This window comes from Ostrea edulis, chromosome 5, assembly GCF_947568905.1.
Source record: "Ostrea edulis chromosome 5, xbOstEdul1.1, whole genome shotgun sequence".
Taxonomy (NCBI): domain Eukaryota; kingdom Metazoa; phylum Mollusca; class Bivalvia; order Ostreida; family Ostreidae; genus Ostrea; species Ostrea edulis.
Genome location: NC_079168.1, coordinates 76,814,286 through 76,831,525, shown reverse-complemented (window position 1 = coordinate 76,831,525; position 17,240 = coordinate 76,814,286). Strand labels below are relative to the sequence as shown.

Below are 17,240 nucleotides of genomic sequence, written 5' to 3'. Positions count from 1 at the left end.
GGCGGTCAATGGGAAATTGATTGGGTGGTTTGCCTGCGATTTTGCTCCGTTTTCCAGGAAATCTGGCCAGGGCGTGTTGCTTATTCAATATAGGTCAAGTACACCATGGCATGATTATTTTTGAAAAGTTAAGTTACCAATTTTGGAATCATTCACTCCAGTGTTTTGCTCTTAATACCGTTCTTTCTTCAACAGGCCATTTCAAATGGTACGGCGTGGATTATGCTCTCAGACGCAAAAATGGTTTTAATGCTAAAACGTACAGAAATAAAAAACAATGTAGTTCATTTGGTTTCAAAATTCACGAAAAATTCATATACATGTAATAATCCACTAGACCAATTTCACATACGTCACATACGTGTAGATGGTCAATTGTAAACGATGTTATCAATGAAAGAACATTTGATGCTTGATGGAGTGAACAAACTTTTGCATCCTTCAGACAAACTGCATTTTGGTCAATTTGATTATTTATTTGCATGTCTTATTGTGTCGAGATTTATGAAGAAAAGTGTCGATTTGATTATTACTTTGTCTTTCTGTTACAAGATTTATGACGAAAAGTGTGACAATTTGTTTCCCAAAGATTGATTTTGTGATCGACTGCAAGTTTTAGAGATTTTAAGTAAACCCTATATTTTTGAGTGGATTGTTAAGATTTTGCAGAGGTTTGTGGCCCCCCGAACACCCTTGTTTAAATATCAACAGTAAAGTAAAAAGTTTTGCTGATAGAATATTCACAGAGTGTATATTCGCTGCTCTTTTAATGATTTTCCTTGTGTTCGCATAAATTTCAAGTGATTGATAAATAAATACTAAAGTTATTCTCAAAAGGGAAATATACACGTATAACTGGTTATGTCTAGAGTTCTCCAGATTTTCAAGGACGATGTAATTTTAAATTTTGCACATTTTATAAATCGTAGTACATGTACATGTGCATATATAAGTGTATGATATACACAATGATCTGTTTCACTGTTCTCCACGAAAACAAGGTACAATAAAAGATTTGACATTTTATTATGGAATTGATTGTTATTTGTTATCTAATCAATCCTGGTAATTTTCTCGTTCTCTCTCTCCCTCTCTCTCTCTCAACACTTTGTAGATAAACGTGTATATATATATATATATATATATATATATATATATATATATAAAACAAAGAAAAGAAAAGATATATAATATGCAGTTCCGAAGACATATATATCACCCCTAAAGTATATTTTAATGATAAATTAGAAGGAATGGATAAATGCCACTTTCTACTTATTTACAATGGTAGATTGACTCCTCTAAGAGATAATAAACCCCCAAACGAGCTGAAATTGGCAAAGAGTTGTTGAAATGTGATTGTGTTGACATGGTTCCCGGATTATTTACACGGCGAACAAATGAACACAGGACTAAAATCACAATGAAAATATTTTAAAATCACCCGATTGGAGGGTTGATAAATAAATTGTTTTCTATGTTTATTTGTTTAGACTTATAGGACATGATATGATTGTAATGATGCCCTCTTTTACACCTATTCTGTTAAGAATAAACAAACTACCTGACATCGGAATAATGATATCTTTAATTGTAAATAGATTGGAGTGTTTGAGGATTTTGCGTCGTGTCATATAGGTAGGATCAATGTTGTTTTCTTAATCACGAATCAACATCGTTAGTAGACGTCCCTCACTGGAATTATAGCGGGGCAATACCCGAGCAAAACGTTCTGACTGATTTGTTATTTTCTACATTTAATATAAAAAAGAAAAGCACTTCATATTTCAATAAAAATCGTAAATAGTCCAATCTACATTAGCATTTTTTTTTTATCTGTACAACATTGTTCGTATGTTCATGTACATTCATCCCAGCTTACAAAATCTTTATTCTTATACAATAAACACATGTCTAACTAAATGTAGCATTTTACGTCACCGAAGCCAATATGAATTTTAAGGAAATGATACATCGTGTAGATTGAATGAAACATACCGTATAAATAGATTAATTGATATAATTGTTTTTTTTTTCCTTTTTGTTAACGTTGATGTATTAAATTTCATTTCATTACTTCAGTTTGATATCAATAGGACGCCATATTTTTTTTTTTTTTTTTTTTTACATTGAAATGTCGATAGATACATTGTATTTAATACCATTTTCAAATTTTATTTGTACAGCAGTGCATAATGATATATTTCATTCAACTTATATTGCATTTGAAGTTTTCAATATCAACACAATGATATATTATTATCTCTTTAAAAATTCTAAATTTCAATATTTTGAACTTTGAATTTGCTTGAAGAAAAAAAAAAAGAAAGTTAAATGCAAAATTAGAAGAAAGAAAATTACGATATCTGCAAGAATACAATTTCAAATTACGTCGTTATTATTTATTGTTAAGTCAGGTTTTTAGGGACTAACAATTACATGGGTTCATCCTGCTGCCCAATTCCATTCAGAATTGAATAAAATATTGTTTAAATTAAATTAATTCAGGTTTCCAAATTGATGTTCATAATAAACGTAGTGCATGAAAATAAGTATTTATGAAAATTTACATCGAAATATTATTGAATTTTTAACACAATATTCAGGTTTCTAATTTCTGTCCGATCATATTTCAGAAGAACATGGCATACCTACCTATATCTTTATCAGCATTTGATCGGAATGTTATCATTTCAAGATCATGTTTTAACGGTATGAAAAGAAAGCGCATAAAATATTAAAGTCTGTTTGCCTGTTAATCACATGATCTGTAAGGCATGTTGTGCAATAAATATTACAAGGGATGGCAAGTTTTGCAAATAACTGATAAAGGGGCGGAGTTTCAATCATTCGCCGTTCTGATTGGCTATCGTATGTGATTCTTTTTGCTCTAAAGAGTTTTAACAAATGTTATTGGCGCTTAATCCCTTGTTGCTTGAAGGACTGACATAGAAATTTTGTGTTTAAATCAAAACTACACCCTTTTGACAAATTTTTAAACTGACATTATCCGAACAATCACTGAAGTAGATATTAGGACAAAGGACCTGTGTGTATGCGTTCGGTATTAGTCCTGAAATTGTTGGAAAAGTTTCGGATGACACTTTGTTGACGCTAAGAAGAAAATTGTTTCTTTTAAGACCTTCGTATATAAATTCTCCAAACAGAGGAAAACATTCTATTTTTGCTTGTGGACGAACATTGAAACTCCGGGGAAAATGCAACACTTCCCCTATCCGTATTCAGCTGAGCAGCTTGCATGTCTGCGGAACTACCAGATAGGTCTTTTAGCGGCGTCCTCTCGTAGCAACAACTCCACCTTGTTCACCATTGACAACATCCTCTCCCCAAGGCCACTCAGCATCCAGCAGACGACACCTGAAGTTCGACCGTCTCCGTACTCCATCTCTCACCTCACACAACTCCAGCGAGACTATTATGGTAAACAAATTACTTTTGATAGAGAATATCATTTTATGCTTTATTCAAAAATTCAATTTCTTTGAGTATAATTTTTTTTCTTTGAATATTAAATAAACCGCTATTTTTATACAGAATTTCGTTATATCTTTTAATCTTACATTTCATATTTATACCAAGCATGCATTCATCTTTCTCAGCCCGATACCAGCATCCTTTCCAAGGTTTGTTCAATTCATTTGATTTTGACAAACTGGGACAAAAACGGAAAAGACGACATCGGACCATATTCACTGAAGAACAACTCGAGGAGCTGGAAAACACCTTCCAAAAGACACACTACCCGGATGTCATGTTACGGGAGGAACTCGCCATGAAAGTAGACCTAAAGGAGGAAAGAGTAGAAGTAAGTTTCAAACAATGATCAAAATTCATACCTCAAACATATATTGCTATAACTGAAGTATTATAATATGAGATTATTCCCAATGGCAGGAAAAATGAATTTGGGCAGAAATAATGCTGATTATTTTATTCTCGTATCAAAATAATGTGTACCATAAATGAATATCAATTCAGCTTTACACTTTGGCTTAATAGAATATTTTTTATTTATTCCTTCAAAATATTTCCCAATTTCACTTATGTTTCTATCATTTTGTTTTCTTCATCGGGTATATTTTATTCCATTGTATATTTTTCGTGATGCAGAAAATAATTTGTAATTCATGTTATTTATAACGACCCTGTTGTTGGTCATTTTAGAAAAGAAATATTTCTTTAAAATATTAATTACTAGTCACTTTAAAAAATAGGGTTAGTTTATTATTATGATAAATTTCGCAAATTCGTAGATTTTGAATATCTGAATTTATTTTTCATAAATCATTACTTGCATGTAAATGTAGACGGTAAGATATAAAACAGATTTGTTAAATTCAAACTTTACAAAACCTCAATAGACTTGTTTGAATTGTATTCATTATACACTAACATGAAGATTTTAATCAGTGTTAAAACTCATAAAGACGTTACTTAAAAAGAATTAACACAGACAAACCAGCAAAACACTCATTCTAACATAGCCGTGAGCTGTCGGTCCCTGTTCCATTTTATCGTGCCATCTTAATTTCACTTCAGCATAGGTTCTGCTTATATCATCCTATCTATATACAAAGGGCTCCTTTTTTCACTCGCCATAAATTTCCTCCTCCTATAATAGGGTTTTAATAAAACGCGATTAAGACTTGCACATTAACTCTTTAAATTCAGTTTTAAGATGGCCCGGTGTAGGTTTTCATGAACACAATTTGTTTACCGTCAAATATCAAAGAGATTTTGTGTTAATATGTTTTACTCTGAATTTTGTATTCTGTATAAGATTTATGAGATTGATCACTGTTCGCTATCTTCACTTTTCCATGAGAAAGTTTATGTTTTCTTTGTTGAACTATTTCTTTTGTCATATATCAATTTTCATCTTATACATGTATTTAATGTTCTTGTACTTTTAAAAAGAATTACGCCAAAATAAGGAGAAATCGTTTTTGAATATTAGTTAATGATCAAAATTGCGGTTCGTTCACAACGATAAACACAGTTTTTTTTTGGTTGATGTTTTTAAATTTATTTCCCAGGTGTCATCCAACAATTTACTAATTTCTGTTATGCAACTTAAATTACCATATAATAGTACTTACGATCATCGATCTCAAATTTTCAGATGCCATTTAAAAGTTAGTTTTTATATCCAACAAAACGTAAATCGTCTAAGTAATCCTATGATATTTTTATCTGATACATTTGAATATTGTTAACAAGTTAAAAAGATTTTGATCTTGATATCTTAAATGTCTTTCCCCATACATTCTAAATTATAACTTAAACGTAAACGAATTCTTCATCTTTTATGAGCGCAGGTGTTTGCAATAAAAATATTAATGTAAAATATACTTATTTCGGTATGTCATATCTTAATTACAATAACAAAACATGTGCCTTTGCATTTGTAGGTTTGGTTCAAAAACAGGAGAGCAAAATGGAGAAAACAGAAAAGAGAAGAAGAATTAAGTAAAACACGGGCGAAATCAAGCAATTCCAATGAGAAAAGCGAACAAAGCAAAGACAAAGATTCTTCGGAACCCTCCGCATCAAATTCTTCGGAAGGTCTCGACGATGTGGAGGTATGTGTTGACGATGACGTAAGTGAAGACTGTGCTAATTCCAGCGCTGCATTTAGTGAAAGCAGCTTCTCTACGAGTTCAGACGACGAGTCCGAAAACGTTGTAAATTACAAAAAAGCAAATATTTCCGATCAGACGAACTGTAATCAGTCATGTGAACAAAGTGTTGGTACGCCATCTAGCGGTAGGGACCAAATTTCAGACAGTTCAATAAATTCAATCCACACAGCGAACTCTGAGGACAGTGGTAATACGGAATGACAGCTCCGGGTTATTCATGTGGGTCTGCTTGGAAACTAGAAGCTGAAGATTGTCTTTATGCCAGTATTTCTACTCTGTCATCGAAGGTCTTATTTATTGTTACCCTGCAGTCAGTTGGATAGCATAGCAGACATTAGAACGGGGTGAACCGGATGGTTTACACATCGTTCAGTAGATTTAGTCACGTGTCACTTTGTTGGGCACATGCAGTTGAAAATGTTGTGAGATGCCAAAATTAGATTATGATTGTTGTTTAATAAATTGACATAAATATACAGTTTATTTGAGTTTTTTGCTTTTAACTTCTGAATTATCCGCTGCTATCAATTGTATGATATTTTCAGAGATAAATGATTAAAGGCCTCATGTTGCACGTTAATCAGCTCGGGAAAAATGATTCATGCATATCAATTGTTTAGGCTGAATATTAACGCAGTTTATCTGATTTTCTTAGATGATAATTAGATGCAACATCTTTGAACATAAACATATGTTCTGCTAGATATTTTAATCCTATACGAAAAACGCACACAAACTCATAAAACGAAAACGCAACAACAGCAGGGAATATGTCGGTCAGCGTGTACACGTTTTACTCGAGAAAATCACGCCTAATTGTGATATAAGAAAATCAGATTGAAATCGCCTCATCTATTTTCGGCATAAATATTTCAGTCAAGTTGGAGAAAAATAATCCATATTGCCGTTATCAATAATTTCTTGGCTCATGAAGTAAAATACCTTGTTAATTTGACCATATTCCGTCTATAATATTTATAGTTTGTAATATGCTAATGAATACATCAAATCGTCATTTTTTTTATTAACGCAAATAATGCAATAAAGATATTCATACGCGCCGTATACATTATATGGAGATTGTCAGCATCAGACGCTATAACCTGAGCACGTACTTCGGTGCGATCTAGTAATCTACAATTAATAAGGCGTAATAATCGGAGTACGATATCAAAATAAAATTGACATGTGTTCCTATTATCATTTAAAGCAAACAATTCTGCTCTATTGTAAAACCATAGTCAGTCTTATCTTCTAGTAGAGCCTGAATACCAGCAGGATTTTAGTGTTGATGGCGGAACTACTCGGGGTTTGTCAATCATGCTAATGAGTTCGTTTATCTCAATTCATTAAAAGAAATGCGGGATTACCTGTGCCTGATTATCGTATTTCAGGTTAATTAACTCGTTGCTAAATTACTCCACTTTTAATTTATATTACAATAATTCGGGTACTTGTAATCTACATTGACGATTTAATGATCACGTGATCTGACGACAAACTTAAACAGTTGGCTGTAAAATTAGTCAAATTACCAAGATATAATAAAAATGCAATTTACATATAAATTTCATGCACTGGATAGTAATTTTCAACAACTGTCAACATATAGGAACTTGCAGATCATAGGATAGCCAAGATTTCAGACTCATCAAATGAAGTAGGACATCACTGTATCTACATGCACGGATTTACTATTGCTTGATGAAACAACAATATAAATCAGTCATTAATACACAAAATGTACCGATAAAAAGATATTGTAGAATTTAAATTTTTTAGTAATGATTTACCATCGAAATAAAGATTTGTGAATAATGCCAAATACAGGTGGTTTCATAGGATAATTTTGTGTTAGATATAGGTGTTTAGAAATATTAAAACATTTACAAGTAGTTTTACAAAATTCTTTAAATATTTTTATGGTATATTCTATGTCCTTAGACCAGCAGTTATTTGTTGCATACAAAAGTTGAAAATTGATATTCGTGAGACATGCACGTGTAATTGTTTCAGAAGTCGTATATATCATCCGAAAACATGGAATTTTAACACCGCATAATACAATATGTACAAACTTTGTTTCGAGGAATGATCTTCAATATCCTATTTCTAGGGGGTGTGCTTGAAATTTACTTAAAATTATAGTACTTGGGGGGGGGGGGGGGTATTTCTTGTTTCGGTGATACCCTATGAATTTTATGATATATGTATACATTTTGATGACTCAAACACATTACTTGTCCAAATGTGATTCAAGAACAACCCCTCTTTACTGTATTATATCTCTGATACAATCACAGATTGGATACGTATACCTGAGGTAAGGTATACCACATTCATCTCCCTAGCTTTGTTTGTAAAAGGCATTTTAAACTTGTCTAAAGTAAGCAAAATTAAGTTTTATTGAAAGAGAATGAGCCAAGAAAGAGTTTATTAAACGGGGGAGCTGTTATTATGTAGCGTGTAGTAATTTCTAAAGTATACTTATTAAAAATCGTATATGATTGTCATATATTAGCTAACCTACGTATATCCACAAACAAAGAAAAAGTGGAATTCAATATAGACTTAACGGACAGTTAATGGAAATCATAAAAACCGCATGCACAGTTAGATGAAGCACGTGATATCAATCATGGAGTTTTGCACAGTTGGTCGTAATCTGTTTATCTTGATGTTATATTAATGATAATCCTCAAGCTTGCTCCATTAATATAAAAAAGTTCAAAGTCAATTTGTCACGTACAACATTCGCAGTATACACAAAACATCTAATTTATATGCACGTGTCTTTTTAGATATTTGATTTTATGTTACTTTAAGCTGTTAATAGTGCTCACCAGGTTTGGGGAAATTAGAACGATACCAAAGGTATACGATTTATATTCATGTCCATTGTGTTAAACTCTTTTCTTTTCCTGTGATGTCAAAATAGATATCAGATAGCGAATCTTCTCGTTCTGCAACATATTGTGTACCGAGTATCGCGGGCAACTACATTGCTTCCGGCAACATCAAGAAGTGCTTGTCTCAAGCGTGATTCAGGCCAAATCAAAATTGTGGTACTTAAGTAGTGACAAAAATGATAATTATTCCTAGAATATTCTATATTTTACATGTTTTCTGTCTGAGATTCTAGAAAATTTTAATTAAACTAAAAACCAGTCATTAGTAAGTGTTCCATTGCACGTAATGTGTAGCGCAGACCGTATCCAAAATCAACGTCTAAACGTCACAAACCAGCTATTGACTTGACAGATCAATATATACATATACTCTGGGTTACATTCAATGTAAAATCAAATCTATACCGAGGGTAATACCTGAGGGGTGTGTGATCAAATCTATACCGAGGGCCAATACCTGAGGGGGATGTGATCAAATCTCTACCGAGGGCAATACGTGAGTGGGGTGTGATCAAATCTATACCGAGGACAATACATGAGGGGGTATGATCAAATCTATACCGAGGGTAATACCTGAGGGGTGTGTGATCAAATCTCTACCGAGGGCAATACGTGAGGGGGTGTGATCAAATCTATACCGAGGGTAATACCTGAGGGGGGTCTGATTAAATCTCTACCTAGGGCAATACCTGAGGTGTGTGTGTAATTTTTGTGTGCCAAACATCCATGCACTGAACTCCTATATACCGAGTCCACATTCAATCTAAATAGTTTTTAATTTGCAACAGAGTTTTGGCCTGGAAGACTGAAGTCATACTCAAACTCAACTCTCTTTGTTTTGAGTACAAATCTGAGCAAGCTTCGAAATATACTCAAAAAATCTTGAGCATGTACTCCATTTGAGTGTGAGAATGATTTTATAAAAGTTTTGTAACGTTGACTTTTGAGTAGGAGCATGATTTTGAGCACATCGTACGAGCTTGAGTATGAAAATGTGCTTAAAAAGTTTTATAACCCCAGGCCTGGTACTCTGATAACGCTGACATTAGCGTGTATATTTGCTGTCTCTGTCCTTGTGCTCGTTAAGGACGAAGTTAGATGGGCTAAGTGGAATACGAATCATATTCACAGGGACCATGGTGAACAAGTGAAGTTAATATACTTCTACCGATTTTTCGCTATATAAATGTAAATCGACATATTTTTCCGATTCCCTGTGAATCGCCGTAAAATTATTGATTTCCTTGCAAAAAGGTGCGTCAGTTCGATGACTTGAGACACGCCTATTCAGAACATTTAGCAACTTCTTTTAATCATATTCAAAGTTCTGATAAGTTCCGAATGGAATCATGGATATTCATAAAGTGGAATTGTTTCACGAGTTAATTGTTCCCTGCATAAGAACCAGTTTACGATAGCAGACGACAGCACCATGGTGAAGAAGTTCTTCGGATCTAGATTTTAAACATTGCATCAAGTTTTATTCTGGTTTTCTTGTTTGTATCGGTACATATAATGTATAATAAAACGGTTAGAGTGTATCATTGAGAGAGCCAACAAGATTCCGGTTCCCTTTGAGCAAGCCAATTTCCATCCGCTTCGCCTTGGGAAATAGGCTTCGCCTTGAGAAATAGACTTAGTCTCGGCCTCGCCTCGGGTAATAAGCTTACTCGCAGGGCTGTAATTTTGCCGACTCCTTCAATGATACCAGATGCTTATTATACCACAATATCATAATTCTAGACCGTCACGTGCAAGACAGAATAAAACTTCATATTTTCGCATCATATTCCATCCCTTTGTGAGCCTCGTGCATTTTCCATAAACTCTCAATCGGCCTTTCCCGTCAAGTCGAGAAAACACCTTCGACGTAGGCACCAGCATACAACGATTTTTATGTTTAAAATATCAATGTAAATCGCCTTCGGCGTATTACCAAACATGCGGCGTATTACCAAACATCCGGCGTATTACCAAACATGCGGGACAAACGTAAGACACCAAAATCCATGTCAGTTTTACTCTTCATTTTATTAATCAATATCCTAAAGTGGCATATGTTATTCTTACTGAATCGAACGTTTTATTCGAGAATTTACATGTGTTATTTTATGTAAAACAAAACAATGACGACTTCTGAAAACTGATCGGCTAAGAACTTACTTGGTAGTATAGGAAGACTATCAAATATACGAAAATATGAAAAGTGTGATGAAATTCTTAAAACGAAATAGGGAATCGAATTCTGACCAGTTCAAAAACAGTTTAAGGAGTATGCCACGCAACCTTTACTATAGTCCGAAATACCTGACGTTTTTCTGGGGTTTTTTTTTTGTTTTTGTGATTTTGATATTTACCGTGCCAGGAAAACAACGTAAACTGGAAATTCGCCGCCTCCAGCTGGAGGCGGCATTCTCGGGCTGATTTTAAATACTTGTGAGCCGAATTTAATGTTAAACTTATAATTAATCCATAAAACAATGTTTCTTGTACTTACTAATATCGATTTTATGTTGTTTTTTTTTTAAATCACATAAACAGCTTCATGAAAACATTTTAACAAACTGTCCAGCTGTTCTGAGTCACGTGACTCGTTCGCTCGAACGACAGCGAAAATTCGGTTGACTACAATTGTGTGCTTTTGTTATCGAATTTTGGAGTGATATTTTCTTTTAATCGATATTAGTAAGTACAAGAAGCATCGTTTTATTGATTAATTATGAGTTTAACATTGAATTTGACTCGCAAGTATTTAAAATCGACCCGAGAATGCCGCCTCCAACTGGAGGCGGCGAATTTCCAGTTTACGTAATGGCGCCGGTTCTGACGTTTTCCTGGCACGGTAAATATCAAAATCATAAAAAAAGTCAGGAAAACGTCAGATATTTCGGACTACCTTTAATATTGCAGGCGACGTCATTTCCTTGTCATGAGACGGAAAACGCCGAACAAAGTTCTAATTGAAACTAAACGCGGGTTGATGTGACATCGCAATACGTCCGCGTCATTTTCCGTAATTAATTAAGACTAAGACCCCCCCCCCCCCAAAAAAAAAAATCAGCAAAATATGCTTTATTCTGATTAAAATCTAAATTTTAAGAACTTGTTTACCAGCGGTAACACAATTTTATCTTAAAATTCTGGATCATAGATTGATTAAGCTAAGTTGAATGTTTGCATAAACGTTTTCTTATTCATTGGTTAATTTGATAAAATCGTTTCTTTTTGTAGCCAGGTGTTAAATTTTGGATCCACCTACTTGTTTTGTGTCCATCGTGTTTGTATGTCACGTGACTGGTTAGAGAGAGAGAGAGAGAGGAAGCATGTGAGTGTGTGTGAGATGTGTTCATATAACTGCTAAAAACCATTTACCCGCCCACCCCATACCTATGCGCACCGTCAAGGTTGAAGCACGTAAATTCTGAAGTAGCATTTTATAGGGTTATGTAGTCTAGTAAGATTTATCTATCATTATATTAATTAATAATTCAGAGTATAATGCTACACATTTAATATAAGAAATCTTTCTAAGCATAAAGTTAATTCGGTGATATTTAAGTTTTTTCAACAGAATATAATATTTAAAAATCCAAGAATATTGTTGCTGGTCTATCAAATTAGAACGTATTTGTACGAGCAACGAAATAATGTGTTGTTTTCCTTTGTCCCTGAATGCTAATCATTTATTTGCTCGGTGCATCAACCAAAATCATGGGATTAAATCGAGTATCAAAAACATGAAACCCCACCCAGCGTGTAATTAAATTCCTTTCGCACCTTACGAATTACAGTTTACTTCCGAAAAATTACACGAACCAGTATATTATGACGTCACAATTGAAAATGCACGAAGGTGCTCGAAGGGGTGGAATGCGAGGAGGAAAATATGATATTTGGGGGGAAATATGAAATCTTATTCTCCCTTGCACAAGACTGTCTAGACCAATCAGATAACGCGTTGTATAGAAACATTATATAGAGGTATCATAATTTAGAAAGCGTGACCATACTGCATGAATCACGATCAAATTGAGATGCGTCAAACATGACTTGATATTGATTGTGGTGTAATGGGAAATCACATAGATAAATGAATGCTTTGTCAGCTTGCGCTTTCTTAGTAGAATATTATACATTCATTGCATGATAGTGGTGGGTATATGAAGGAGTACATGTATTTACTTTTATGTATATAGAGTCATCTCTTTCTGTATTTTTTCTTTCCCATCCATTCGTTATTTTCACAGAGAAAACAGAGTCTCCATATATTTGCGAACTACACTGCGCCGGAATTTATTTTCAAACTTTTTGAGCCAAAAAAAAAATAAAAAAATTATGGAACATGTAAGAAAATTCTGAAAATTAATGAATAAGTTTAAAATAACTACATGTAGAAAAAAATTATGGAACATGTAAGAAAATTCTGAAAATTAATGAATAAGTTGAAAATAACTACATGTAGAATACGAGGAGGAAAATATGATATTTGGGGGGGAAATATATATATATATATATATATATATATATATATATATATATATATATATCCAAATTGTGTTTTTAAAAAAATCACAGTGTCCGGTATAAAATATTAAAAGAAATAGAATAAACAGTACACAAAGTTAAAAATTGAACGCAAGCGCTTTCATTTTATAATCCTCAGGCGTTACATTTTAAAATAGTTTTGAAATGGTTTGACGTCATAAAGGCGTCCTAACATTTCACGTACATAACGACGTCATAAACGAATGAAGGGAAAAGGATTTTACGTTAAGCATATTATGACGTCATAGATAATAACAGTAAACATATTTCACAGTAAGCTATTGAGAGCCGGTTTTAAAGTCTTAATAAAGTGTCTTTCTTTTTCTCGTCGGGAAATAGTATTTTCTGTATACAGTTTATAAAACGGAAATACACTGAATTGTCCGTGGCCACACACATCTATATGTTCACTAACTTTAATTTTTCTGTATTCGGGTGCTGAAATGTGTTGTTTATGAACTCGTATACGAGTTCGCTGAGTAGTTCCAGTTTCACCGATATAATGTTTTCCACAGCCAGCACATGTTATAACATAAATCAAATTTTTGGTGGAGCACGTCATATCTGAATTTACCGTAAATTCCTTGTTGTTAAATTTGAACGAACTTCCTTCCCTTAAGTATGGGCACGTTCCGCATCGCCGATCGTCACATTTGGTGACGGTGAAATTTTTGTTGTTGGACTTTTCCTGAAAATTAGATTTACATAACAGTCTCCCAAGATTTTTCGGTTGTCTCTTGCTGTTGATAAAAGTATATTTCTTCATAATTTTCCCCATTTTTTCATCTGTTTTTAGTAGGTCGTTGAGTTGCCGAACGATAGGTGTAACATTAGAGTTCCTTGGGTTGTATGTTGTAACAAACGGTAAAATGTGTGAATTTGTTGTGGGATTGATTTTGGATTTATTGATAAGATTTTCTATATTGAGTTCTCTGGCTTTCTTGATTCCGTCGTTTATAAGTTTGATTGGATAATTCTGTTTTTGTAAATAACTATTTAATTCCTCTAAACGTTGTTCTCTGGTAGGTTCTTCGCTAACGATGGTACATATTCTTCTGGCAAGGTTGTAAGGTATAGCACGTTTTGTGTGTCTTGGATGCGAGGACGAAAAGTGTAAATACTGGTGAGTGTCCGTGTGTTTGTAAAAAATATCTGTAATTATTTTATCCTCCTTTTTGATAACAGAAACATCCAGGAATGGTATACAAGATGTACTGTAATCGTGAATTTTAAATTGATATCCAATTCGTTTAGAATGTTCTTAAATTTATTCAAATCCGTAATGTCTTTGTTCCAAATAATGAAGCAATCATCCAAGTATCTTTTCCAGTTTTGTCTTATATATAGATCGAATTGTTCATCAAATGATTTTTTAACTTTTTGGTATAATAATTCCTCTAAATAGCCGAGTGTAAGTGTGGCATATGTTGGAGCCATTTTGGTTCCCATTGCGGTACCTTTATCTTGAAGATAGTGTTTGTTGTTGAATGTGAAAACATTGTTTTGTAGTACAAGTGCTGTTGCCTCTAAAATAAAGTCTTTAGAAAAACGTTCATCTATTTGTTCTGGGTATTTATCTATCCAATATTCTAGTGCTTGAAGTCCTAGTGGACAAGTAATATTAGTATATAAATTAACAACATCAAACGTTACTAATATTGCGTTCTCGTTTACCTTATCAGGTAAGTGTCGTAAGAAATCTAAATCATCACGGACAAAACTGTTGACTTCATTACACAGAGGTTTTAATATAATGTCCAGCAAGTTACTAAGTCTTTGTGTTGGGGCGGATGGCCCCCCTACAATTGGGCGGAATTTCAAATCCTTGGGTCTAAGACAAGTGATGTATTCACAATTTTGAAGCTGTATTGCGTGTTTTATTTCATCCGATTTGTGGACTTTGGGTAAGCCATAGAAACAGCTTTCTTTCAAATCAAAATTTGTGATAAAATCCTCTTCTTTTTCAGTAAGTGATGACGGATGTTTTTGTATAATTTTTCTAATTTTTTGTAGAATCTTTTTGTTTTGACTTTCATTTATTTCCGAGTAAAACTCATCGTTGTTTAGCATATCTAATATTTTGGATTTGTAGAAATCTGAGTCCATTATTACAACTGCTCCCCCTTTGTCAGCTTCTTTGATAATAATGTTTTCATCCAATGACAATGATTTTAAAGCATTCATTTCAGTTTTCGATAGATTATTTTTTCCGGTGTTTGAATTATCATCAATGATTGGAGTTTTTAGTAAAACATCACAAACTGTATCTAACATATTATTTCGACCTCTCCTTGGATTAAATTTTGATTTATTTCTGAGAAGGCTTTCTTCCAGATTTTTCTCTTCATCATGTTCATCCTCCTCACCAAAGAATTCGGTCAGTCTCAATCTGCGGGTGTATTCTTTAATATCTTTAGTTAATTCTTGGGTATTATTTCTCGGTGTTGGTGTAAATTTTAAACTTTTTGATAATAAATTTATTTCGTCTTTTGTCAAATGTTTGCTAGAAAGGTTGATTACCTTTGGGTCCACGGTTTTGGTCTGATGTTCTCGAATCTCTGGCTTCCGTTCAGTTTGCCTCCGCCTAAAAAATACTGGCTGCTTTTTCTTCCAATATACGTGGTGCCATTATGTTTGAACACGTTTGTTGTTCCCGAATTTTTATAGTTTTTATAAACAGTTTGGTTTTTCGTTTTGAATCCTCTGTTAGTCTTTCTCTGGGTATCTGAGTCTGATGTCGGCCTCGATTGATACGGATTGCGTCCTGATTGTCTGGTTGTTTTTGTTGTTGGTTGGTTACAGGGCCTGTCCTTGTATTTTCTGTATTAATGTTGTGATTTTTCCTAATACCCTCCGTTTTGAAGGATACATTTTTCCTGGTTGCTGCTGCATAATTGACCACTTGTTCGTTGTTTCTGTTGGGTTTTCTTTTATTTGTATTCCGTTTGTTTGTTTTCTCCTTGATAACGGTTTTTCCATACTTTCTTATGTAATCTAACTGCCAAATTTCTTTGTATCGCCACCTGTCGATAGATTTCTTTTCTTCTTTTTCACAGTCGGATTTCCACATTTCCTGCAGAATTTCTAACACTCTACCTGACGTTAAATCCTCGAGTTTTGTTTTTATGACGTCGTTATGTACGTGAAATGTTAGGACGCCTTTATGACGTCAAACCATTTCAAAACTATTTTATTTTAAAATGTAACGCCTGAGGACTATAAAATGAAAGCGCTTGTGTTAAATTTTTAACTTTGTGTACTGTTTATTCTATTTCTTTTAATATATATATATATATATATATATATATATATATATATATATATATATAAATATTGAAAATCAGAATGACACATTCCATAAAAAACAATCATTTACTGCTAGCGCTTTCTCCATGTCTGCATGGTTCATCAGGCAGTTCAAATATGTATACAAAAATTGTTTAGTAACGTCTTTGTTATGACGTCAATTAAACGAGTCCTTTATGACATCATAATAACGTTAACCGGTAGCGTTTGGTAATTGTCTATTTGGTAAAAATACTATGCTAAATTGTAGTTCAATTATTCAAATAATTATTTTCTATTAAGACTTGGATTGAAAAGTTTAATAAAATAGTCCTCTTTGGCTTTGCGAGTTATTTCATTTTCAGTCCACATTTTAAAGAACGGGAACACTTTAAATTTACCACCCCCGCATTCCGCAAAATGTTCACTACATGGGGTGTTCCGCACTCTAGGATCTTTTACTTGTTGTTTGTGCACCCTTACTCGCGCATTAAGTTTGTTCGTTTGTCCTATGTAGTTTTCTCCACAAGTTGGGCAAGTGGCACAGTAAATAAGGTTCTCGGATTTACAGTTCATGTTGGCATTGACTTTCAATATTTTCCCGGATTTAAAAGTAATGGAATCACCCTCTTCTATGTATTCACACGTCCCGCAGCGTGGGTCACCACATTTTTGACGTATTTTACCTTATTCAGGGAGAAATTGGCTCGAGTTATAAGTTTGTTTTAGACATGGTGCCTGACGTTGGCTGTTAATAATTTGAGATGAATTCACCACATTTTTCATATTGTTGGATTGTTCCAAAATTGGAAAAAAACGTTTAGCTGTATTTAAGTTA

General features: G+C 33.5%; 2 protein-coding genes across 5 annotated transcripts in view; both read left to right on the top strand.

Annotated features, from left to right (window-relative positions):
- The window catches only part of LOC125650360 (sorbitol dehydrogenase-like), an 85,798-nt gene that overhangs the window by 41,204 nt on the left and 27,354 nt on the right, over positions 1-17,240 (top strand). The gene's annotated exons all lie outside the window — the stretch shown is intronic.
- LOC125650362 (diencephalon/mesencephalon homeobox protein 1-like) lies at positions 1,201-6,144 on the top strand. Its single transcript, XM_048878593.2, has 3 exons — positions 1,201-3,441; positions 3,621-3,826; positions 5,433-6,144. The coding sequence occupies exons 1-3, from the start codon at positions 3,219-3,221 to the stop codon at positions 5,862-5,864; spliced, it is 861 nt and encodes a 286-aa protein (XP_048734550.2). The 5' UTR covers positions 1,201-3,218; the 3' UTR covers positions 5,865-6,144.

What these genes read in the sequence shown, in the direction of transcription:
- LOC125650362 (XM_048878593.2), top strand. Translation starts at nt 3,219, where the DNA reads ATGCAACACTTCCCCTATCCGTATTCAGCTGAGCAGCTTGCATGTCTG. An exon ending in ACTCCAGCGAGACTATTATG is followed by an intron (nt 3,442 to 3,620) that starts GTAAACAAATTA and finishes CATCTTTCTCAG; the next exon opens with CCCGATACCAGCATCCTTTC. An exon ending in TAAAGGAGGAAAGAGTAGAA is followed by an intron (nt 3,827 to 5,432) that starts GTAAGTTTCAAA and finishes TTGCATTTGTAG; the next exon opens with GTTTGGTTCAAAAACAGGAG.